The following is a 24,819-nucleotide window of genomic DNA, read 5'->3' on the forward strand; positions in this document are numbered from 1 at the left end:
GCATCGTAACCAGCCACTCATCCCCCGGCTGCTTTTCCAAATAAACCCGGCTAACAGTAAATCCTTCTGTACAAACATCTATAAAGAGGAACAGTCACAACTGCCTGTGGGGGTTTAGATTGCTCTAGAAGTTGTAACAAGTTCCCAAAATGGACTGTTCTACATAAATCAAGATAAGGTGGCACAGGGGCCCAGGCCGGCGGGATGGGAAACACGCGCCTCGTCCGCTCGTCTCCCCGGTTTCTTACCTTTATGTCTGGCAAAGTACCGCCCTAGAATGATGAGCAGGCAGAGCATGGCGAACACCACCACGGCCACCACGCCGCCGACCACCGCGTGGTCCACGCTGCGGATCGCGCCCTCCTCACCCGCGCGAGAATCTGTCGAGACCAGAAGAGGAGTGAGCACGGGCGGGCCGCGCGAGGGGCGGCGCGGGACGAGGGGCCGCTGGGGGCAGATGGGTTCGGCACGGCGGCTGGGCCGCGGTGAACACATCTGGCACTCGAGTCTCTGCTACAAGCGGCAGCGCTACGACTACGCGGGTGGGGACAGCTGGGGGAGCGGAGGTGGAGCTGGTGCTGGGTACGTGGCTGGGGAACCCCAAATTTCAGCCTCCCCGGGGCACAGGGAGCAGCAGTACAGTACAGGGGGATGTTAATCATCGGCTCTGAGGAAACATCGCTAACAAGCGCCCTGTTGAAAATGTTCCAACCTCAGCCCAACAAACTCTTGGCCAAACCCAACCAACGCCGTGTGAACGCGTGTCCTGTCCCCAGCCGAGCGGGGGACACCTCGGTCACAGCCCATGACACCGAACCGCCGGCCCAGGCCAGGGACGCCCCTGCAGATCGGCAGCGGCGCCGCTCCGTGCCCCCGACCGCTTCACTCGTTTAACCGCTCGCCATGCAATTAGTTCTGTTCCAGCGCCTCCCCTGCGGCCGCCGCCCGGGCCAGGAATGACTGATTTGGCGGAGGAACAACGCCGAGATGAACCGGAATGAGCTATGGCCATGTAAAATGAATGTATAGCAGTGTAAACAATTTTAATTTAAGAACGCAGCTACATCAACCCTCGCTGCAATCCTAATGGCAACTCAGATTTATAACGCGGTGAAAAACAATTATTCTCCCGTTGATTAATACATTAACATTTTGGAATAGAAGCTAAACCATTGTCTCTTTTTTTTTTTATTGAGCCAAGCGCGACACCTCCATTAAAATGATTTACTGGCCATACCTTACAATTTAAGCACAGCAGCAACAGAAACGGTAAAAATCTTTTAACTTTACATGATTTGTGAAGTCATATGTGAAGGATTTACCATTTAAATCTCTCCCTACAAGAAGCACACGCCTATAAATCTGTCCCGCGAGCAGCTGCCGGGCCCGCGGAGAAACGCGTTTCGCCAGCAGACGGAGAGCAAACGCCAGTCGATTTTTAAGAAAGATTGATCTCCGTCTCCCCCGAAGAACGGAGCAAATCTCTGAAGCCTCCACCTCTAATAATATTTGAAGTTTATCGATCAAGCGCACAGACCCGTGACAGCCAAAGGTAATGGTGCTCTTTGGAGCCGAAACCCGATACAAGGCTCTCGAGCAGCAGCCGGGATTTACGCTTTCTATCGATATTTCCAATTCTGCTCCAAGATTAAGGACTGAGGGACCCGAGTAAATAACTCGTGACTGAGAGCGCCATGAGGCGCGCTTTAATTAAAACAATTTAAGAAAAAAACCCTGCGAGTGTTTTCCCCGAGTACCTTCTGGGCGCAGGGGCTGGGCACGCTCCCTTTTGTGCCATTTTTCAACAGAAACGGAGCCCCGGGGCCGCTCGCTGCGCTGGGGGGGGCAGCAGCGTCACAGCCTGGGGGGAAACGTCCCGTTACACCCAACAGCGGAGGGGAGCCAACGCCGAGTTGCGGCCCCGCAGCCGGCAGCACCGCGAGGCCAGCTCGCCCTCAGGCTGACACACCAAGTAACCATCAAACAGCCTGAGGACGTGGGACTGGCCGGCGGAGGGACCGGCGCCGTGCCCCCGCCAGGACCCCGTCGCAGCCCCCGCTGCAGACCGCGCCGCCGCACGGCCCGCGGAGCCAGAGCCAGCCCTCCCATCCGCGCCTGGAGAGACCTGACCTTAAACAGCGGAACCTGCCTTAAACTGCTGCCTCCGACTCACAAAAGCCATTCCCGCTCCGTATCTCTGATTAAAAAAGAAATCACAACTTTATTACTGAAGAGGGAACAGACGAGATGGCAGGAACTGACAAAATGCCACATTATTTGCTAATCCTAATATGTTATTCTTTCTTAAGATTTGCTTTTCTCAGCACCAATTCAATTATAGATGCTACAAATCCTTCTGACATTTAATTCCCTCTTGTCAGGGAGTAGTAAATGTATACATGCCGAGCTTTCCCATTAAGATGTTAATATATATTGGGGCACGCTGGCCTCTCAATCCAACAGCCTGCATTTTTCTATGAGGGCTCGTCCCTGGTTTGCTGCGGGTTGGTGCGGGTGGGAGCGGGGGGACAGAGCCGGGAGGGGCACACACGGCTGCATGTTGCCAACAACATGCACAACTACGGGGCTACTCGACGGCTACTCCGTGGCTACTCACACCTGGGCCGAGCCCCCTGCGGGGCGGCGCTTTGCACGACGCCAAAGCGCCTTAAAGGAAAACTCCGGCAGCGATGGCACAATCTGCTCGCAGCTGCATATAGGCAGGAACAAGTCCCTCTGCGTTCGGGGCCCCGAGGCGGCGGCGGCCGTGCCGCGTCACGGGGATGCCGGATTCCATCCGACGCGGCACCGGCGCCGGTCAGTGCCCAGCGGCACGAGCACCGGCTGCCGCGCACACTGCGCCAGCAAGAGCCGGGAGCTTTGAATCAGCAGCCGCTCGTGGAATCAGCCCAATGGAGATCACAGCGCTCGAACGAGAACCCGAAGTTTTCCTTTAAACAAACAGAGCCGTTTGTCAAACAGCACAGACAGAAAGTGAGACCCCTTTGACTGCTCCTGCTTCACCGCACTAACGGGTCTGGTTGAGCCGATGTTTAGCTGGTTACTTTCCATCTAAGCGCCATCGGCCAACAGCCACCTTTGCCACCAGGTTCTTAGTTACGAGGGGTTTTTGCAGGGGGGAGTTGCTTTTTAAAAAAGCGTAACGATCTCAAGTTTCCTCATGTTTTGGCACGTGTGGCTGTTCAAAACCAGCCTTTGGTAGACTGTCTCAAGTAGAAAAAAGCTGGCAGATTAATGATGATCTCTTAACAACGTGGTGCAAGTGCTTACAGCGAGGTTTAGCGTGAGGAAGACTTTTTGTCTTCCAAACTATTAGTACTCAATAAAAAGGTTCCATTCCAGTCTGGATTTAATGAGGCTTTGAACTATCTCTATGTGTATGTTCTCGCTCCCACTCTTTTCTAAGCGGCAGCATCTCAAGATGAAGGGAGGGCTGGGCTGGACCTGGCTGACTTTCCCAGGCAGTATTTTAAACCGCAATTGCAGCCGCTCTCAGAGCTCCAGACCCATTAGGAACAAAGCATTTAACACTGAGCCTCAGGCCTGGCGCACGCAGCCTGGCCAGCAGCACCGTGCCCGCCAGCACCGTGCCTGCCATCCTGCACCGCCAGCACCCTGCACCGCGCTCCGTCCACGGCATTTATCTTGTTTCTCGCTGAAACCGTCTTTGGGGGCTCTGGCGCAGGATGATCTCCATTGCCGCGGCTGCACGCACGCTCCCGCGGCAGGACCGCGCTTCCACGTGTCAATGGAACATCTGCAGCACCGCAGGGACAGCAAACCCAAATCCGCTTCTTTGAGGAGTTCCTCCCTTGGCGGGCGTTTCTTCCTCTCGTTAGAGCTGATTAAATAACCAGCACACCAAGGTGACTGAAGCTCCCACATGTCACCGCTGGTCACAATTTAGGTGCCAGTGGCCTTAAGTCCCTGGTGTTCTCTGGAGCATCGATGGCCAAGTCCTGCTCTGTGCTGGGAGGCGGGAGCTCGTGGCACGGCCGCCATCCCTCCGGAACCACGCGGCTCTGGGGGACAGAGCGGGAGCCGCGGGGCTGGCGGGGGCCGCGGGGCTGGCGGGGGCCACGGGGCTGGCGGGCACGGCTGCGGTGCAGAAATGCTGTGAAACAGCCACCCGTGCTGGGGACAGGAATCCCTGCCCGCGTGCGACGGGCTGAGCAATGATGGTATTCGTGGCTACCGCGGCATTAAAGCCGCTACCCCTGCTCTAATTTATTGACGGGCTGTTAAAGACTAGCGTTAACCTGTTTGTTGTATTGTAATTGAATTTGGTCTAATTTAAGCCAGGCAAATTTGAGGAGTTCATCCTTCTCCAATCAATAAGCTCCCCTTCTATGACCTATTTCAAGATTGCTTCATAAAAAATAATGCGCTTTGTTTTAATAAATTTAATCACTATGACAGGTGCTCAATGTTTCCTGGTTGTTTCTGCAGCCTCCTCTCTGCTAGCAAATGGAGCCCCACTCGCAATCAATAGCGATTGATTAATCAGCGTCCCCCTTGAACAAAGGTGCTAATCAGGTTTTGATTAGTTAATGGCACCCGATGGGGAGGCCGTGCCGGGCTGCTCCCCAATGCACACGAGGTGCAGCAGCGCTGGAGCAAAGCAGAGGGACCCGCCTGCGGGTGACCCCGGTGACAACGGGAGCAGGCGGCAGCTGGCGGCACCTGCACGTCCACACATGTGTGCGCACGTGTGCACGCACGGACACGCTCAGCGCCCGGCGGGGCAGCCCCGTCCCTTCCCTGCGCTCCCCGCGCCTCCAGAACCAGGTTTGGAGTGGCAGGGACACACACGGCTGGAGCAGGAGAAGCGCACAGGGCTCTGGAAGCTACCTGGAGGGATGGCAAGGGACGCGTTACTTAATTGCACGGTGGGCAGAGCCTCCGCTGAAGCGTTTAGCAGGACGGGAGCACCTGCAAGGAACACACGCTGAGCAAAGGGCCCCACGTGCCGGAGCGCCCCGCACCGCGGTCCCGGGCGCCCCGTCCCAGCGGCAGCGATGCCGAGGGACCGCGCAGCTGCACACTCACCTGCGGCACCCGTCCCGCCGCCCCACATCCCCCCGGCACACGGGACCGCGCCGCGGGTCCCCGGGATGGGCGGAACAGCCGGGGCTGCTCTTCCGGTCACCCGGCAGGTTTGCCGGGGCAGCATCACCCTTTGGGTGCACGTGAGGAACCCAGGGAGCACCCAGCAACAGCTTCAAATTGTTAGCACACACAAAAAAATCAGTGGCCAAAGCGGGTGCTCCCAAGCGGGTGTCTGCTGATGCACCGAGGGCGTTCGCCGCTCGGCTCGCAGCACATGGGCTTTCTGCGCCGTTTGGGGGAACTTTGAGTTGTGTCTGAAATTCGGCAAAGGGGGAGCGGGGCTGCAGGACGAGGAGCGGCCGCCCGGCACGCGAGCAGACGCCCATCTGAGCAATTCCCCTGTGGAACTGTTTCCCCTCCTGCTCTTCGTTCACCAAAAGGTGCAATTTTCTTTAAAAAGTGCACATTAGAAAAAAAAATAAAGCTTATTAGAGCAAAGCAAATACTTCCCCTCCATACGAGGATATTTACAGACACCTGCTGCTGCTCGCCTATGGGATCTGGCCCAGGCCTGCAACAACAATTATTAGTATTGCTCAGGTATTCATTTCTAACGTCTTGGCCAAAGCGTACCTACAGCGGCTTACGGGAAGGACTGCTGCCCATCCCATCGCAGGAAGGCGTCGCACAGAGGGATGGGCACTCGGGGACTGGCCTCTCTTGGCGTTGGTTTTGCTCCATGCTCAGACCCGAGGGCTGGAGCACAGCCCCGGGCAGGGCTCGTCGGGGACAGGGCTTGTCCCGGGACAGGGCTCGTCCCGGGACAGGGCTCGTCCCGGGACAGGCTGTGGAACCTGCAGAGACGCCCTGAGAAACGGGAGCAAAAAAATGGGGTGGATCCCTAGAAACCACCAGGCAGAGTCGGGCAAAACCCAACGGTCAGAGGTTTGGATGCCGTTTGTCCCCCTGACAGCTCCCTGCCTGGAATATACGCACGAGCAACGGATGCTCATTTCTTGATCTGGATTAGTGCCAGTTCACAAGGACCAGCTCTAAGGGTCTTTATGGGACTTTTCAGCCCAGCGTGGCTACACAGAGGTTCAGACCACGGGCTCGGTTTCTCCGCTGATGGAGCGACCGCCTCGTCCTCAGCCCCAGCCTGACGCTGGCACTGGGACACCAGCAGCCCGGGCCAGCGCCGCTGCGCGTTCCGAGGACGTTTCACCCCGCGCGGCAGAGCCGAGCGCTCCACAAACATAAAGTTCCGACTCGACCCGTCTCAAAGGAGCGTTCCAGAATCTGCAGCAGCCGGGAGGGAACGTGGAAGGGTCCGCCTCCCCCCCTCACCGCTGCCACACACAAATGGGTGCCAAGAAAATAAAAACTAAAAAAAAAAAAGAAAAAAAAGACAAAAAAGGAGGCGAACCCCACGGCAGAGAGGAGCCCAGCAGCAGAGCACCCCAAGCTGCCCGTGCGCGGGGATGGCGGCAGCACAGCGACTACACGATGCGACATGGCCAAGGTGCAGAAATGGGGTGTGCGCGGGGCGGCGGTGCCCACGGGCTGCCCTTACCTGAGCGGTCCCCAGCGTCCAGCTCCTCTGCGGAATTGGGCAACTGAGTAAAGCCTTACAAGTAAAAACAAACTCATTTTTCTCTGCGTTTCTCGAGCGACAAAAACAACACACTTAAGAGCTGAGGATGAATCGCTTGGGGGAGAAAAGAATGCGTCAATCACTCGCCACCTCCCGCCGCCTCGGGCAGAGCGACCCGGGGGGCAGGTGCAATAATTCCCTTCATTACAAACAGAACATTCCTCGGTCTACACTGTTTGCACACGAAACATGGAGCCAAAGTCACTCACTCATAACAGCATGCACAGACCCCCAGACGCCGTCTTTCGGCCAGCACGGGGGCCGCTGCCCAATTTAACCGCTTCCGTTTTGGTTCTCTATACCGAGCAATGTCAAATTGTCTTCCAATTTCCCACAAAATTCAATTTTTTTTTTTGGCAATGTTGGCAAGCCCAGCATTTTACCAATGAGCGAATATGGTGGATCCCATTCCAAAAGCGTGAGGCACCTGTGCGTGCAGACTGCAGCCTGGCCTGCAAAAACCCACTAAACCTGCCTGTGCCATTGCCCAAACTGGATGCACTTCTGGAAAAAGCATCTACCCCCAAAGCTGATAAAGCAGTTGGGCCAGACAGGCGCTCGTGGCCCCAGAGAGCCGCTGGGCTGGGTTTGGTGGAGAAGCCGTTGGGGTCCGTGGGGCCGGAGCGCCGGGCTGAGCGCGGGTCTCGGTGCCGGGCGCCGCAGCCCGCGGAAACGCCCGTTCAAGATGTCGCTGCGGTACAGCGGACGGGCAGACTGCCTCCCCGCAGAACGCACTGTGTGTATACATAGAGATATATGCATACACGGCTCATTAAAAATGGCATCTAAACCACAGCGAGTCACCTGGCAGCTGCAGGCGGGATTACCTTCTCAAACGGGAGGCTCTTGAAATCAGTAGCCAGGATTTTGCCCGTGCGCGGCTCCTGGGCTTCGGGGAGCCCCGTTTTCCGCTCTAACACGATACATGAATGCAATTACAGTTGACTCTCAGAAGCATCGGCCATGCAAACCGGGCTCGGGAGAGGAGCCTTTCAACCTTTATCTCTCCAAAATTGCTTCTGTAGAGTCCTCCCTTGCGCTGAAAAGGAACTCCATTTTCCCAATAATGAAAAAGGGCAACGCTGCATTTTTTATGAAGCAAAAGAAGTCTTGTTCAAAAGGAAAATTAACGATTCACCAATTCCGTTGCTACCTGCACCTGCTGTACTTACGAATGCCACCGAACGGTATAAAACCTGTTGTGAGGCATTTTAAATCCGTGTTAAATTACTTGTTGATTTTTTCTCATTAAACTTTCATATCGGCTCTTAAAGCCCCTTCTTTTCACTCGCGATCAGAAGGAATTCAAAGCCTGCTGCCACTTCTGTTGGCGGAATGAAAGCCAAATTTCGCTGGGAAACGCCAATCTCGCCATTTCTGCGGGCAGAGCAGCGCCAGGAAAAGCGATTTCTCCTTTGTATGGAGCTGTAAATAAGCAATTAGGGATTCCGTTTTATGGCGCGCGTTCCCCGGCGCCGCGCAGAGCTCAGTGCGGGCAGGGAGCTTGTGATGTTTTATTCAGTCCCCCCAAGGACCGGATTTGTAAAATACACTTAGGAATGTATTTACTGTGAGCTGCACTTTTAAGCGGGGCGTTTTCCAGGAGGAAAGGCAGCCGGACAGCAGAGCCGCTCGGTAACGTCACCGGGAACGCGCCGGGGCTGTTCACCCGCGTGCTCTTGGGTTTGGGAGATCCATGATCCCCCAGCGCTACGGGAAAGCGCAGCAAGAGCTCAACACAGCGGTGTTAACGTTCTTGTACAAAACCCCGCTCAGGCTGCGATTAAAAACTCCTATGGGCCTTTGGGGAGGAATTTCCAGCGTACAAAATAATTTACCTGCTGCGTTACGGGCAGGGTATTTTCTCGTCTCTCTTGCTTCGGGGCGGGGACGTTTTCCTGACTTTAACCTTCTCTGCAGGCTTGCTGCTTTGCCAGCTTCACAGGAGATTCTCGCCCTACCTGTGCCCCGGGCCGGGCAGAAACGCTGCCCGTGCAGCTCGGGGCGCCCCCGCGCCGCAGCCCCCCCCGGAAACAGCCGGAGCCCTTGGGCTCCTCCCCGCCGCGGGGCAGGTGGCAATTTGGGTAAAAAGGGGCGAAATTAAGTCACCGCTCCTGCTGCAGGAAAAACCCGCCATGTATAAGGTCATGGCTGCTTATACATGTCCTGCGAGCAGGGGCGGCGGAGAGCCGCGTGTCCCGGGGGTGAACACGGGGCAGCGGAGCGGCCGAGGGCACGGACCCCGCTGTCCCACGGGGCGGGCGGCCGCAGCTCTGCCGGCTCTGCCGCGGCTCTGCCGGCGGCGCTGCGAGCAGGAGGGAGGGCTCGAGCTCGGGAAAGCCGGCTCAGCGCTAAACCCGGCTCAGGGCGGTGCAGCAGAAGCACAAGCCTTCCTGCCGGCCATGACCATGCTGTTATTGGAGTTCTGGCAATGAACAGTGCAGAGAAAGGAGAAAGTGCATCAGAAAATTGACAGTTAAGCTCTCATTTTCCAACAAAAGAGTCAACAACGTTCGTGCTTTGGTCACTCATGCACCGCTGCGTTAACTCCATTCCGCAGGAATGGCGGGGGCTTCGCTACCGCTTTCACATGCACACACACGACAGGACTCCTGTCCCCCAGTCCTCTAGGATACACTCCAAAAATTGCATTGCTCAAAGGTCTTTCCCGATTCAAGCATTGTGCAGGTTCCACACTAGCCTGGCGTTTCGTTTTCTTTGCCACCAATCTCTTGTTTGGGTTGTTTGTTTTTTTTTTGTTTTAAATTTTTTTCTTCCCCCAATTCATTTGAAATGGTTTTTGGAGAAAATCCATTTGGCTGTAGTTCATGCCCATGCATTTCTAGTCATTCCCAGACATGCTCACTCCCATCGGACACCGGTCAGAACAAACGGCCAACATACAGGAACACCTGGAACACTCCATCCACACTCCAGCAACACAAGCTTGGAAAGAACCCCGAGTCTCCACGGGAAAAGCGGCCCCGGGGAAACGTGCGGGGCCACGAGGAAAACCGAGGGTTGGAGGCAGGAAAGTCTGTGGCAGCTGGTTTCACCGGGCCGCTCGGCAGGGCCCTCTAAGGACAGGGGACACGGGCTCTGAGCCGTCACTGCCTGGGACGCGGGAAACGGGCTGTTCTGCACTGCGGATCCCTGTCCACACGGGAAACGCTCCGTTCATCAGAACCAGGAGAAACTGAAATGGCAAACTCAGCTATGGATCACCCTTAATTAAAATTGCCAGAGGTTTGGCTTGCTTAGCTGAAAAGCGAGCTCGTGCCAAAGAACGGTACACGCTCTGCTCCCCATCTGCAGTGAGTGCTTAGGCTCAGTTTTAACACCGCAGGAAGCTCTGGGGCTGTCGAGCTGTGCGTGAGACTGCCCGGAGCAGCCGAGCAGGGTCACCCCCCAACTGCTCTGCTGCGGCAAAGCCTCGCTGTTCGCTGCCAGCCTGCGCGGTGCGACCCCGCGCCATCGGCATCCCCGCAGCATCGCCGCAACGGCCAGCGCTGCCGGGCCGGCCGTCCTGCCGGCTCACAGGGACAGAAGAACGCCCAGGATCCCAAGCACCTCTTAAAAAATTAGATTTCAGTTCCAATTTCCATAAGCCAGATCTCTTTTGTGCGCCCGAAGCGGCGCCCGGCGCTCAGCAGGCGCGGGGAGCGACTCGCTCCCTCGCACACGGAGCCCGTTTCCACGGGGCGGGGGACTGGGGCTCGCTGGGCACTGCAGCCGAGTTCCCAACAGCAGCACCAAGAGCGGACAGACTTTCCAGCCTTACAACCCATGGTGTATTTCCGAGCTCTGTCCACCCGAATCGTGGTTTTCCCCTGGAGACTCCACCGCCCCTTTGCCTCCCCTTCCAGGCTTGTCTTGCCACTCAGCAGCGCTGAGAAATAAGAGAAACAGGAACGTGATACCAACCGTGAGCTGCCGGTTCTGTCGTCGCCGTTGTGTCTACACACGGGAACAGAGGATTGGAGGAAGGGAAGAAACAGGAGGAACAGCATGCAAAAAAAGGGAAAATGGAAAAAATGGAACAGATAATATATGAGCAAGCTTTCAAAGAACATTGCGTGACAAGCAATAATAAAATGAAAGGCAAAAAGCATTTGAAGTGAGTTGCACTGTTTAGAAGACATGCCTCCAGTTCAAAAGCTAGGAGCCTGAGGAAAACAGTAAATTTCTCTCTTTTTGCAGGACCTTGCCAGGACAAATTACTGGTGGTTGCAAAGCCAGGGGGGCGGGAGACGGACAACACCGACACCAACGCTCTTGGTGGCGAGGACCAAAACAGAAGCTCGAGAGCAGGACCAAGAGCCAGCCCTTGGGAAGCAGCTTTTCCGCATTCAAACATTGCCTGCAGCGAAGCGCTGGGACCGATCCCCACCACGGCTCCGCTGGCCCCTCGCACGCTGTTTTCAGCATCTAAAACTTGGTTCTAGAACCGGCAAAGGCCGGTAGACGTTACCAGTCCCTCTCCTGCAACAGTGAACTGGGTGACAGCTACTGGGATCAAAACAGGCGGAGATGGGCCGGCTGTTACTGTGACGTCTCTGGCGCGGCGGTACCGCTGGGGAGCCCGGGCTGCTGCCCTCCCAACACAGAGGCGCTGCACCCCCACCGCTCTTTGTAAACAGGCCGTTTTACAGACCAACCCAAATTCGAAGGCTTTTTCTGGCACTGTCCTGTGCTATGTCCTCTTAACCAAGAGGTCTGAATCACTTTTATATGAATTACCGGCTATTTAGTTGCCGAGAGTTGGCTTTTGGCCGCCGTCCCGGGTTCGATGCAGGCAATGTTCCAATGAAGAAAGCTGGGAAGCGCTCCGGAGCGCGTCCCGCCCCTGCGGAGCAGCCCAGAGCTCGTGTTTTGTGGCACCGACAGAAAGTCCCCGCTGGTGTTTCCCTGTGACGTGCGGACAGAGAACCCGGGGCCGGGGAGCCCCCTGCACGGTCACGGGCAGCGGGGACAAAGGACCCGCTCGCGGCACTGCGGCCGGGGACAGCCCAGGGTCTGGGTTTCTGAGGCAGCGGTGAAGGCAAGGGTGGTACAAGGAGCACACAATACTTACAGATACAAGCTCTACGTGCTTTAGTTACGAAAGCAAAACAAATAAGCCCTGCACAATTTAACAAACTGCACCAAGATTTGCATAACAGATTATGGAGCCGTCGTTAGCCTGTTCCCACTGCCCACACACGCGGTTCTGGTCCTGGCGGTCGCGTGTGGGGCCGCTCGGAGCCGCCCGCGCCCCGTGTCCCCCCCGAGCCCCGAGCCGGGGAGCAGAAAGGACACGGGGCACGGCGCTCGGCTCCGTTCTCGGGGAGCGAGCCCAGACGGCGCCTCGTTGGGACCCAGCAAATGGTGAGGGGAGAATGGCAGTGAAGGGGGAGAGCGTTTGTTTAGAGGGATCGTAAATCTGAGGATTAACTCCTGAGATAGCGTCTGGGCACCTACCAATAGTCTCAATTTACTGTCTTCCTGAAACAAAAGAAAGTTACGTCAGCTTTGACACTAAATAGAGAATCTGCTGGAAGCAAACTTGTATTCACGTGCTGGAAGAGATATTAGTGGAGAGAGTGCAAACTGGACAGTGCATCTCGCTTCCCCGGCTGGGGACAGAGACCAACAGGTTACAAAAAATAAACTTCTCAAGCGGTTGTAAGTGCGAACAAATATCCAAGTCAAACAACATGTTGGCTGCAGCTGGAATGACAAAGTTATGATTAGCAAATGGTTTGGATGGTTGCAATAGGGAACACAGAGCGGTTAAGTTCAGAGGGGTTTGCTGAGTCCTGTGCGGTCCCCGAGTCGCTTTGAGAAGAAGGACGAGACACACGGTGCCTCTTCCCGGGAGAAGAACCTCGTGTTAGGGGAGAGCAAAGGCTGACCCAGCACCGGCCGAGGAGAGACACGCCACGGCCGCTTCGGCGTGAAATCACGAACACGCAGCAAACCGCGCACACAGCGACTCCACAGCTCCCGCCTGACCGCGGAGGGGACGTCCCGGCCACCCGTACGCGTCAGAGACCGGCCAACGTCAAACGGGCTCCCTGACATCCGCCTACGTGCCGCGGGCTTCTCCTTCACTGCCAAGAGCCACGTTCATCTGCCACATCCTAGGAAAAAATCACCTCTTCTCCTCAAACTGCGACCAACAGGGAAGTCCCCAAGATCCTCCCGACTTAACTAGTGCTGAAGGAAGCCAAGGAAAGGCTTTGGATTGCCAAAACGCACCGCTCTGCTCCCCAGACGCAGGCGTGAGGAGCCGCCACACGACCACACGCAGCTGGGGCTCGGCCCTTGAGATGAGAAGCTGGTGCTGAAAAAGGGCTGTTCCACGGGACGCGGCCAAGCCGGGAGGACGCACAAAGCGCACAGCGCGGGGCTTTCCAGCTTCAGACGGACGCTCCTCTTCCCCATTCTCAGCGCCAGGACAACCAATTTGCCGGATGGGGACAAGTAAAACAATACAATGGCCTTCCAAAATCTTTGTGTGCGTTAGTTCGCTAGAGGACTGGTTGATAATGAAAGGAGGTGTCCAAGGAAGGACCCGTTGGCCTCTGCAGAGCTGCACGTTTCACTTAATTGTGATTTCTGTCAGCGCTGGCCAGAAGAACGGAGTTTAGCCGGGCCAGCTCTGGAACCAAGACACTGACACGCACCGTCCTGCGATGCGGATGGTACGATCTGCCAGCTCAGACAGGATTTAGGCCCTCCCCGCTTCATCAGGCAGCTGCACAGCGTGCACACACATCTATACACACGTATTTCTGGAATTACTGCATGAGGGCAGCTGGGCAACATTCTGTTGCGTTACGAGCCCCAGCGCTGTACCTCCTCGCTTCGTCAAACAGATTCCCTCCAACTCCCGGCTGCTCGCAGAATGTGACAGGCTGGGCCCTTTAAACTCGGCCGTCACCAGCCCACAGCCTCAAACAGAACGAGCACCAGGGAGGAATATTAAAATCCCAGCAGCACAACTAAATGCGCCAACTCGAACGCCTGAGCTGTAGCCTTAGAGAAGCCCACGATACACGGGAGCCTAAAACCACAGCTATTGCAAAGGGAATTCCAGCAGCACGTCGTCAAAGTAATGGCAAAATACACTTAAAAAACTTTAGGATGGTATTCGTCAGCAGAGATATCCATTCAATATCTTGGCTTTTAAACTGCTTTCTGAACAGCAAACCAACGCCAATCTGCTCGCTGGCCTGTGGAGCTCTTGTTCTTCCCCATTTTTCAGAGCGCTTCCCGTGCACGGAGCGGGGTGAGCGGGAATCCCCGCGCGGCGCTGCCGGCACAGACAGATTCCTGCGCCGGGCCAGCCCCGAGGCCGCTAGAGCCCCCAAGAACCCCGTCGCCCCACCGAACGCGCACCCGCCGCGCAGCAGGGACACCGCGCCTCACCAGCGCCGCGAGGCTAAGGAGCCGGGGAAGCCGGCGTTGGAAGCACCGCAGCCGCTCCCGAGGAGAGGAGCGATGGACACGTCCTTCGCACCACCAGAAGCTACGAGGATCCTCTGAAAAGCAGCTCCAGCTTGCTCTGGAAGCTTTTGCACACGGGCGTGTTGCAGCGCGCCCCAGGGATGGTTTGATCTGCAGAGCAGATGTTGCACAAAACTAATCACAATCTGGATGGACGTTGTGTGTGACAAGAACAAAACCACCCCGAATTAGCGCTGCGGCTCCGGCTCCTCTTCACGCTCCCCAGGCAGAGCTGTGGGGATCTGGGGTTCATTTGCGCCCCGCACGGGTTTCACGAGGAGCGCGGCAGCGGGGGCGCCCGCTCCACCGCCTCCCCTTCCCCAACACCCGCCCCCCCGCCAGCGAACCGCGGCTCCCGCGCCGCTCACGCGGTGTCACCGCTGCCGCCAGCGGACGTGACAGCTCTGCGGCCGCTGCCGGGCGGACAGGTACTAAAAGACTGACTTTATTTCATTTTATTGTCTGTAACAGGCCTGTCAGCTACTCTCTCTTCCTTCATTCCCTTTAATGCGGTCATATCCTGGATGAAAATGTCAGAAGAGCGCAGTATCATCTTTAAATTAACTTGACATTTTACCAGGGACGTGCAGAAGCTTCAGCGGAAAGCAAAAGTTAAATCAGAAATGATTTGGGGGAACAAATGCTGGGCCGAGCCCCTGCGCGGCGGCGCCAGCAGAGCCCGTTTCAGGAAAGAGCAAACTGCTGAGGACAGGATCAGCACTCCCCTCCGATCGAGGCGGTTTCTTGGCATGCTGACCTGAGCTTTGAAAACCTGCCACGCTATTTCTCCTCAAAGACTTCAGGTTTTTGTGCGCTGATATTTCTCAGGCACCTGAGGTGAAAGAGAAACGTGGTTTTCTGTGCCCAGAGCTGGCACGTGGCTCGTGGCCACCACGTGTCAGCCGCTCCAGCTGCGGCACAGCTGGCTGCAGCCGTGACCCCGCTCGCGAGGGAACACGTGGGGTCCGCACGGCCCCTCGTGCTCCCAACCCAGCTCACGGGAGCCTCCAGCACCCGGATTCCTCGGCTGAAAGCGCCGCCTGCCGCGCTCCAAGGGATCGGGGTTGAAATGGGGGCTGTGCCAGCTCGCCGTCAGCGCCGCCGCGGGACGGACAGCGCGGGCTCCGCAGCTCCAAACACCGGCGCCGCACACCTTGCACCCCAGACCTCCACCGAACGTGCTGCCAAGACACCTGCGCGATCCATCTGCAGAGCGTGCTGAATGCAAATGTGCCCGCGCAAATGACGCTGCGGATCCCGAGGTGCGGAGGGTGTGCGCTACGCCAGACCAGCAGGCAGCAAAGCGGCGCTTGGAAAGGCTGAGCCGCGGCGAGCCCCAGGACCAGGGCTGCGGTTCTGAAGAACCTTTATCTCCCGGGAAACAACAGCCGTCTAAAAGCAGCGTGTCAAGGAACGACTGCAGGGGTAATTCAAATTATGCAGTTTGCTCTGCTGTATCATATTGTACATCTTAATGAACAAAGCCACAAGGACAAATTGAACTGATAAAAAAGGGCTTGCCAGCGATAACAGCTGAAACACCAAAGGATGGCCGGAATATCAATGCAGCTGGAGGATACACGAAAAAGATCAAACTGTCACGCAGGACATCTTTTCAAGCACCTACACCGAAGCGAAGCCGCGGTGACAGAGGAAGAGCTTTAGAGGTCGTGCTGGTTTGGAAACTCACCGCTGCTCGGCTTTTCCTTCTCGCGGCCAAAAGCAGCAGGTTGGCTCTGCCGCGACCGCTTGGCGGGCCAGGACGCAGCGCCGGGGCCCACGCGTGAGCCAGAGCGGCCGATGGGAGCCCACGGCAGGTACGGGACAGGCCTGGCATCAGAACCCGCGCCGAGGTCACCGAGGGGCCAGAGGCAAGCAGGCTGGCTTCAGCCCCTGATCCCGGGGGGCGGTTTCCACCCCGGCTGCCACCAGCACTGCTGCTGCGCTCAAGAACGGCTCAGCCTTCTGCTGCTGACGGGAATTAAGGTATCAATTGTCTCTTGAGGCTTTAAATAGTGTTTCAACACTACTATGCTATGTAATTCTAGAGATTATGTTAATTTGACCTAATTTTTCCAGCTACAAAGTCTCTTAACTATCGAAGAGCAGAAGTTTCTGGAGCCGCAGGTCGCTGGCTGGAACACACACGGACGGGGCTGCACGAGGGAGGCGAAGCCTCAGCTGCTCCGTGCCGGAAAACCTGAACTTGCGGACAGAAGATGTGAAGACACGTCAAGAAAGTTCAGTGTCAGATCGGTGTCAGGGAAGAATCTAAACATTTCTCTTATCGGCACTAACTGATCTCCCTCCCACGCATCCCGAGCAGCGGCTGCTGCAATCGGTGCACAGCGACACATTTCCACTGCATTTCCAGCCCCGTCAGCAGGTCACAGCCAACACAGAAAGGCATCGAGGGGCTGGTGCAGACCCACCTGGGTTTTGCCAACACGATGTCAGCAAATCTGGAGTTTGAGATCCTCCATCATGGAAAAAAAGGTGTGAGAAAAATGAAGGACTGGCACGCGCTCCCGATCTCGAGGTGCTTCGAGAACCACCCGCGGCCCTTGGCTTCTCAATGCCAAAGGCTGGAAAAGCTGCTGCACCAAAGGCTGGAAAGCTGCTGCGCCAAAGGCTGGAAAGCTGCTGCAGAGCAGAGCCCAGAACCGCCTGAAAACGCAGAAAAGCAAACCGCAAACCCGCCGTTTCCGACCAAGAGCCCTGACCCGGAGCCTGGACGGCTGGTGAGCATCGCGGTCCTGGGACAACCCCCGAGACAGCCCCGGTCCCACGGAAAGGACGATCATTCATGTTTACAGGCACCGACACAAACATGACAGGATCAATCAAGCATCCAGACAAATGCTTCCTTTTGACCTTCCAAAATTCACTGAAAGCATTCGCAAATTACTGTAAAAAAAAGCATACACGTGTTCACTTACAGCAGGACGCGCGGGAGCGGGTTTCTCTGCCAGCGGCTCTCAGGGAGACCTTAAGTTTGAAACTACTGCGAAATGAAAGCTGGTGAAGTTAGGAGTAAATCCAGGATTGGAACAAAGCGAGCAGGTGAAAAAGGGGCAGGTGTCGGCGTCTCCAGCATCCCTGGCCGGTGCCGGAGCTGCGTGGGCTGGGAAGCACCTGCGGGAGGAGGAAGAGCGTGGCGAGGGCCGGCCTGGGCGGCGGGTGGCGAAGGCACCTGGGGAGGAAGGTTCGGCTGCGTCCGCGCAGCGCAGCCCGACCGGTGCGGAAACCTCGGAGAGAAGCCCCAGGCGGCCGAGCAGGACACGTGGAGCAGCCGAGCAGCGTCAGGAGAGCAAATGAGACGTGAAGGCATTTACACAGGGCACGGGTTACACAAGGAGAAACGCCGTGCCGTGAGCCACTCAACGCTCCGTTCTCACCTTCGCTTTGGCACCTCTACCCCCAAAAAAACCCAAAATAAAAAAAAGGAAAGGAAAGCAAAAGAAGCAAAAGCAGCAGTTGAAAGAAAAGACCAGAAAAATGACAATGCAAATGATTACAAAAATGAGCAAGGCCTTCCTTATGAGCCGAGAAAGCGGGTGTGCTGAGGGGTGTGACGGATGCGTGGGAGGGACAGAGGCGTCTCGTGATCAGCGGGTTGGTCCGTTCATCTTTTCTCACACGACAGGGAAGAACTAAAATGCTAAAGCCAACTCCTCAAAAAGGGTCCTACAGGTGCTGCGACTCCATGGGAACTGGGGGTGGAACTGTCTTCTTGGGAGAGGGAGCGAACAGACAGGGACCAGCCCTGGGCACGAGAAAAGGCACCTCGAGCCACGCGAGGCCGGTTCAGTCACTGCAGTTACTACAGACCCGCGTTGTGCTGCCGGCTGCTCGGAAACGGGGCCTGACGGGGCTGAGCTGCACCGACCGCCCGGATTAAATGAGCTCTGAGGCTGTTTCACCTGCCCTCGGAAAGCAGCCGGTACCAGCCCCAGCACGGGAACGAGTCGCTTTTCCTGCCGCGGCCGCCCTGCCCCTCAGAGCCCGCGGCACTCGCGCCACGGCGGCACCGGAGGAGAACCACGGAAACACAAGGGACCCGCTGGCTCTTCCCCAGGCTGCATGCTCGGCTCATAGACACAACAGACAATAAACATTCATGACATTTCCAATGGTTATGAAGGTACCGTACCTGTGATGGTGGTAGGGATGGTGGTGGTGGTGGTGGTGGTTGTTGTGGGAGGAGGGATAGTTGTGGGGGGATCTGGATAAAATATAAAAAGGAAAATAACAAAAAAAGCAAATTAAGAAAAAACAAGCAGAACACAACAGTGGTCAATTGCGATCAGAGGAACACAAGGAGGCAAAGAAGCAGCGCGGCTGTCGGACGCCTGGCGGCCCCGAGCCAGGGGGGACACCCAGGGGGTTTGGGGACACCCAGGCGGCTTGGGGAGACCCAAGTGGTTTGGGGACACCCGGGGGTTTGGGGACACCCAGGTGGCTCAGGGACACCCGGGGGGTTTGGGGACACCCAGGTGGCGCGGGGAGACCCAAGTGGTTTGGGGGCACCCAGGCAGTTTGGGGACACCCGTGTGGCTCGGCGACCGCGGGCCAGGTCCTGCCCTGGGCTCGGTCACCAGCTGCAGCCAATGCTGCGGAGCTGCCCCGACCCGCCCCGGCTGCAGGATCTGGCCCCCAACCTCCCCCCGTTGGCTTCTACCATGCTAAAAAAAATTAAAAAAAGCAGAAATAAAATCCAGCACAAATTAGTCAATGGGAGAGATGGAATGGGAGAGAACAAGAAAAATAAACTGCACGCTTTCCACGACAGAACAGGTCACACGCACAGAGACACGGGCGCTGGTTCCGGGGGAGCTGGCGGAGGGCCCGGCCGCGCTCCCGCCCCGAGCCCCCCCGCGCGCAGCCCACCCCCGTGCTCTACGAACCCACGGCAGCGGGAGTCAAAACCACCTCCAAGTTAGCAATAAGTATAAAGAAATGAGACCGTCATTGCTAAATATCCATTTCCAGGTATGAAGAATTTCCCCAAGATGTTTCAATTAAAAAAAGTCAATGCTTTTCTGACAATTTCAGTTGAACGCCCTTGGTTTTGCTCCAGCGCATGGCTAATGAGAAACATGGGTGCCGGGACGCTCCTCTGGTGACCGATACCCACGTCCCACACGTACTGCACCTGTTGGGACCCAAACGCTGCCGCCCTTCCCGGCACCTGCGTGGCGTACGGGGCCACGTCCCCAGCGCCATCGCCGGGCAGGACAAGGCAGACAGGAGATGTAAAAGGAAAAACATGTACCAATGCCTGGATGATCAAACTGAATGCGCTAAGTAGTCGGGAAGACTTTGAACTGCGGATTGGTTCAGCAATAATAGAGCATGAAACATTTCACGGGCTTTTGATTTGAGGTTTCCTCTACAGCACGTCAACGTCTCATCCCCAACGCATCTGCTGCTTTTATCTCCGAGCGAGCTCTCTCAGACTCCCTAATTAATACATCTGAACTTTAATTATATGCTGCACCTTTCTATGCTCCGCTTGGCGTCCCGGAAGCGAGGGGACACGACCCGGCAGTTTGTCTGGCTGGGGACAGGGTTTCATGGTCAGACCACGAGCGGTTACAGCCCGTCCCCTCATCCCGCTGCCTGCGCCTCGGCCGGGAGCCTCTGGCCTGCTCACAAGCACCCACACGCGTGTTGGAAACCGAGCCCGGCTGGGGTGCGTGTGCGTGTCCTGCGGGGACAGGTGTGTCACATGCCGCCAGCAGCCGCCACCCTGCCAGCACCGGGCCCCAGGGGCAGCTCCCTCCTTCCACTGCGGACGGTCGCTGTGCGCTGGCACCCCGGTGCAGAAGGCCCTGCGGTGCCAGCCCGGGCGGGGGGCTGTGCAGCCCATGGCCGCAGCCCGGCCGCTGCGCTGCCTCCCAGCCAGCACCTCCGATTTCCCCCTTTCAAATGCTTAACGGGCTCTTTACACCGCCCAGAGTGCCGGGTCCTGCCGGAACACTCCTGAACATGCAGAAATGGGACACAATGGTATGTAAAGCCGTTTTCTGACTGAGGGACACGCGAAGCCCTCCCCGGCGTGGCTGAAACACCTGCCCGATGCCCGGAGGGCGCAGGTCACGTCCCCAGGAACCTGTGCCCCTCAGGGACCTTGTCCTGGGGCACCGATGGAGCTCGAGTTCTCGCCCATATCCAAAACGCTGACTAACGAACAAGTGCGAGACTCCCAGCTCTGGCTCCCAGGGCACTGACCTGCCCAGCGCTCCCCAAACCAGCACCAGAACCGCACGGGGAGCCGCAGCACGTCACTACGGCTGCTCATGGCTGCACCTTCCATGGGTCTGAGCTCGCGGCAGCTGCCTGGTCCTATTCCAACCTCTCTCTTGCTTCTGAACAGCAGCAGCTGTTTCTTTAAGCACCGATGTAATGAACGTATTTGTATTTTGTACCATAAGCACACAAATTACTCCATCGTAAATGCATATCTGACTTCATTCTGTAAACCGGAATCTTTTGGAGCTACAGGCACTAGAAAACCACGGGATGATGCAGCAGATGAGCTCGACTGCAGCTCTAAACTATAGTTTTGGTTTTATCTTCAATCTTTGGGCAGGTTTCTGAGGCTGGGCTTAAAAAGGCTCATGCGCAAGTGGCATCTGGGTAGGAGATGCCAACTGCTGATCCGGATCAGGGCGAGCAGAGGGGGCTTTGGCCTGCGGAGCTTCGAGCAGCTGTTGCATGGAATGAATCGAGAGCACAGCGAGTTCCTGCCCCACCCCGGGAACGGGCAGCACCCCGGGCCGAGCCCGGCACCGCAGAGCCGCTGCGAACGGGCCGAGCGCCACGCGCGGCCCCGGACTGCTGGTCCTGAACCCGGGGGGGCTCCTCGGGCGCCTCCTGATCCTCACTGCACGCAGCGTCCCGCGACGGGAGCGCCGGCTTCGCAGCAGCGGCAAAATAACGCCGAGGAGCTGAGCAATTCAGGGAGATGCTTAACAGCGCTTGAAAAAGATGCTGAGACGTGTTTTAGCGTCTGCTCAGCGGCCACAGCGGTCACCTCCTTCCTCCCGTTTATTTACTGGTTTGCAATTCTCTGCGGACGTTGGCTGATTCTTTCATAATTTAACTGAATGAAAGGCTCAGAACCACCTCGGGCCGTCGCTGAGGACACTGGAGAAGGTGCCACAAAAGGGCGGATGGGGCGGGATGGGAGAGCCGGGGGCAGAGAACGCGGCCGTTCCCGCGGCAGCCCCGCTCCGGCTGGTCCCGGCTGCGGCAGCCGGTGAAGGGACGAGCGCCGGCCCCAGAGCAGCGTCCCCTGCCCGCCGCGGGGCACCCGCGACGCTGCTCCCGCAAACCGCGCGCCAAACAGAGCGGTCACTTCGGCAAAGCGTTCCGAGCGCGGCATGTTGCAATCACGTGTAAATGAGTCTAGAAGAACGGTGGTTTTTCTCACGTACCGTATACAAACAGCATGTAATCCGCATGTGATTTCCCCACCGCGTTTGAAGCCTCACAGCGGTATGTACCATTATCTGTTTTGTTTAGGTTACTAATGAGAAGGTTTGAACCAGACACTACAACGTGTTGAGGCATCTCATCATCTACTCTTAACCACCTCATGTCCGTAGGCCTACAGAGGAGGGAGAGAAAGAAACAAGCACATTACTATTTTCCTATGGTAAAGATGGCATCTTCAATAGTTCATCCACAGACAGAAAGCCCAAACCAAGAAACACTGCAAAGAAATAACACATACTTTTTTGCGCTACTCAAGCCCAGATGCTATCAGGCTTCCTCTATTTAAATTTATTTTAACCCAACAGGAAACTGTATCCACACCTTAAATTTTCTGAAAACACTAATGCAAGCAGGAAGAAAGTTCATTAGTGGTTAATCATCCGCTTATTCAGTAAACCTGGAATCTGTGAGGCTCTGGACTAAAGGTGCATCCGCAGGGAGCGCTGGGTGCAGGTCTGGACAGCACGTGGCAAACAGGGACGTTCTGGCCCAGGCGGTGCCAGTGGACCCGCTGCCCGGTGCCGTGGACCCGCTGCCCTGCCGCGCGGGCTGGGGGCTCCTGTGCCTGTTCTGACCAGATTCCTCTGCTCAGACCAAGCCAGGGATTTCTGCTCTCTGGTCTTTCGTCTCCCTCCAACCTTCCCTCCCCCAATGCGTATGTAGCCAAATTTTGCAGAGTGATGCTTCTGCTTAACTGGAGAAACGTCCCCGTTCATCTTAAACCTCTGTAAAGGATTGTATGAGGTCTATTTGTCTTACAAGCAGAGAGGCAAACACAGCCCCTTGTTTTACTGCGTGTTTTCTTGCGCTTTGAGCGACACAGGTGAAGTGACCTACATAAGCGGACTCCTAGCGTCACCGTAACGGTAAGTGGCATGCTGCCGGAGACGTGTCTGTCTTATTTAACGTGTCTATGTCTTATTCATCGCCTGGAAGGGAAAAAAGTCAAGCAGCCTATTCATTAAATCCCCAGATGACAGCGAGTGGGGGCAGCGGTGCGAGGGGCTCTGGGCAGGCTCGGTGGTGAAGGGGACGTGCCAGCCTCTACGTGCCCAACAGCCCAAACTGGGGAGCGGGAACCCAGAAAACGAGGTGGGAGTCGCCAGCGCTGGGCACGCTCCGGGGACGCTGCCACAGCGCAGGGATGTTTGCACGAGTCTCATGAACATGACGAAGCAAAAAAGGAGAGTAAATACTCGACAGCCATAAATCCAAGCAGAAGAGAAAGTAGTCTTGGAAAAAATAAAGTCGACAAAACTCAAATCGAACAATGGAAGTGTGGAAGAAGAGCTGCCCTCCCTCGCCAGGACCTTCCTGATGCACACATTTCTGCAGCTACGTGAGCGAGCCTCGAGGGCATGGCCAGAACAGGAGAGAGAATCAAACCTGCGTTTCATAGAAACCACACAGGGCACGGAAAAGGCAGGAAAATCATCGCGTGGTCAGTGTGAGCAGACGGGCTGCCTTACCTGAGGGACCCGCTCCGCGGCGGCCAGCGCGCAGCACCCTGGCGCCAGGGGAGCTCTGGGACCGGCGCGCCTCGGGGTCACCCACAGGGAACCCCCGCAGGGATCACCCCGGGGGTCCCCTCGTGCGGCACAGTAATCGCACACAATGGCCATTCCCGTCTGCACCCGAGGCCTCGCTGCGTGCGACCCGGCAGCTCCGCCGGGGAAATCGCTCCCCGCGCGCCACGCGGGAGCCCGTGCAAACGGAAACACGCGTCCTGACCACGCAGCGGGCGCTCGGGTGCAGAGAGCGTCTGTTTGCACCCCGTTCCACCGCCCTCGCAGGGAACGGCACCCGGAGCCGCCGCGCGTCCCCTCCCCGAGGGCCCACTTACTGTGGCTTCCCGAAGGCGGCGCAGGTCAGCTCCAGCGGCTCGCCCTCCCGCGTCAGGCCTTGCACCGGGTAGTTCTGAGACACCCGCACCTGGGGCTTATCTGCGGGACAAGAACGGCACAGGTGAGCGGGGACGGCGCTGGGCTGCTGAGACGCTGTTAGAGACAACGCGTCGCGGCCGCCGGCGCCGCTGCTTCCGCAACAGAAGATTTCAGTGCGTCCAAACAGAGCTCCGCTAAATCCTAAAATAACCAGAGAATTAAAGCGTTGTAGTTAGGGAGGCAGCTCGGAAACACTTCAGCGAGACCCTGCAGGAAGAAGAAAAGCCACAAACCTAGAGTCCACAATTAAAAACTTCATCACCTGCTGCAGCTGAAACACAGGCTGGAAACACAATCGAAGCTGTAGCTAAAACATTACCAGAGCAAGAAATCAATTCAATGCTACAAATGCCATTAAGCCATATATATTTTTCAGGAATTTACTCAACTGTAAGGAACAAAGGAAGGCAAAAAAATCAGTATGCATAAAGGTTGAAGCCATTTAAATGTTTCTATTACCTTTGAGAGTAACTGCTACCAAAAATATTGGCTTGCTGCATTTTATTAACTGTGTTTAACTCATTAACATGCTTCCTACAGAATAATAGAGATTAGAAAAAAAAGATGCGTGTCAGGATTTAACCAATTTAAACTCTCATAATTTTCAGTAATGGAATAAGCTCCACGAGTAAATCCTCTCCTGAGATGACTACAGCACAAACATTTTCCAACCTAATCCCCACCACAGATGCTCCTCGCAGCAGAACTCGGCGGCTCCGCGGGCTGCAGAGGGGACGGGGATGCTCGGGGAGCCGGCGTCCCCAAAACATGGGTCATGCTGCAGCATCCCCCAAACACGGCTCACGTTTCACTGTCCCCAAAACATCGGTCATGCTCCAGGGTCCCCAAAACATGGCTCACGTTCCAGGGTCACCCAAACACGGCTCCTGCTCTGCACGTGCCAAATGGAGACGGGGCAGCAACCGGTCCGTGGCGGGTGTGAGCTGGGGAACCAGGGTCCCTGGGGGCCCCAGCACGGCTGGGAGCAGCCCAGGGAAGCCGAGCGCGGGGTGACAACGCTGCGGAGCTGCGTGTGACGCGGGGCCGCGCCAGGAGCTCGCGCAGGCTGCACCAACGCGGGCAGGCGGGTTGAACTAGTGCTGTGCAGCAAGTAAATCACAGGCAGCAGCTTAAACGCCGCGCTCAGGCTCCCCGCTC

At 56.7% G+C, this 24,819-nt stretch overlaps 1 protein-coding gene across 10 annotated transcripts in view; it reads right to left on the reverse strand.

Moving 5' to 3' along the window:
* Positions 1–24,819, reverse strand: part of CADM1 (cell adhesion molecule 1) — a 101,498-nt gene that overhangs the window by 2,373 nt on the left and 74,306 nt on the right. For 2 of the 10 annotated variants that reach the window (XM_065040139.1, XM_065040140.1), the window contains exons 6-12: positions 23,562–23,661; positions 21,658–21,830; positions 18,369–18,440; positions 10,649–10,681; positions 6,644–6,697; positions 4,873–4,953; positions 249–380 (exon numbers count right to left, since the gene is read on the reverse strand). In XM_065040139.1, coding sequence (XP_064896211.1) covers positions 249–380; positions 4,873–4,953; positions 6,644–6,697; positions 10,649–10,681; positions 18,369–18,440; positions 21,658–21,830; positions 23,562–23,661 — 645 coding nt within the window. The remainder of the gene's footprint in view (positions 1–248; positions 381–4,872; positions 4,954–6,643; positions 6,698–10,648; positions 10,682–18,368; positions 18,441–21,657; positions 21,831–23,561; positions 23,662–24,819) is intronic. The other 8 variants (XM_065040145.1, XM_021285195.2, XM_065040141.1 and 5 more) reach the window with 7 other exon arrangements.

The sequence above is a fragment of the Columba livia genome, chromosome 24 (assembly GCF_036013475.1).
Source record: "Columba livia isolate bColLiv1 breed racing homer chromosome 24, bColLiv1.pat.W.v2, whole genome shotgun sequence".
Taxonomy (NCBI): domain Eukaryota; kingdom Metazoa; phylum Chordata; class Aves; order Columbiformes; family Columbidae; genus Columba; species Columba livia.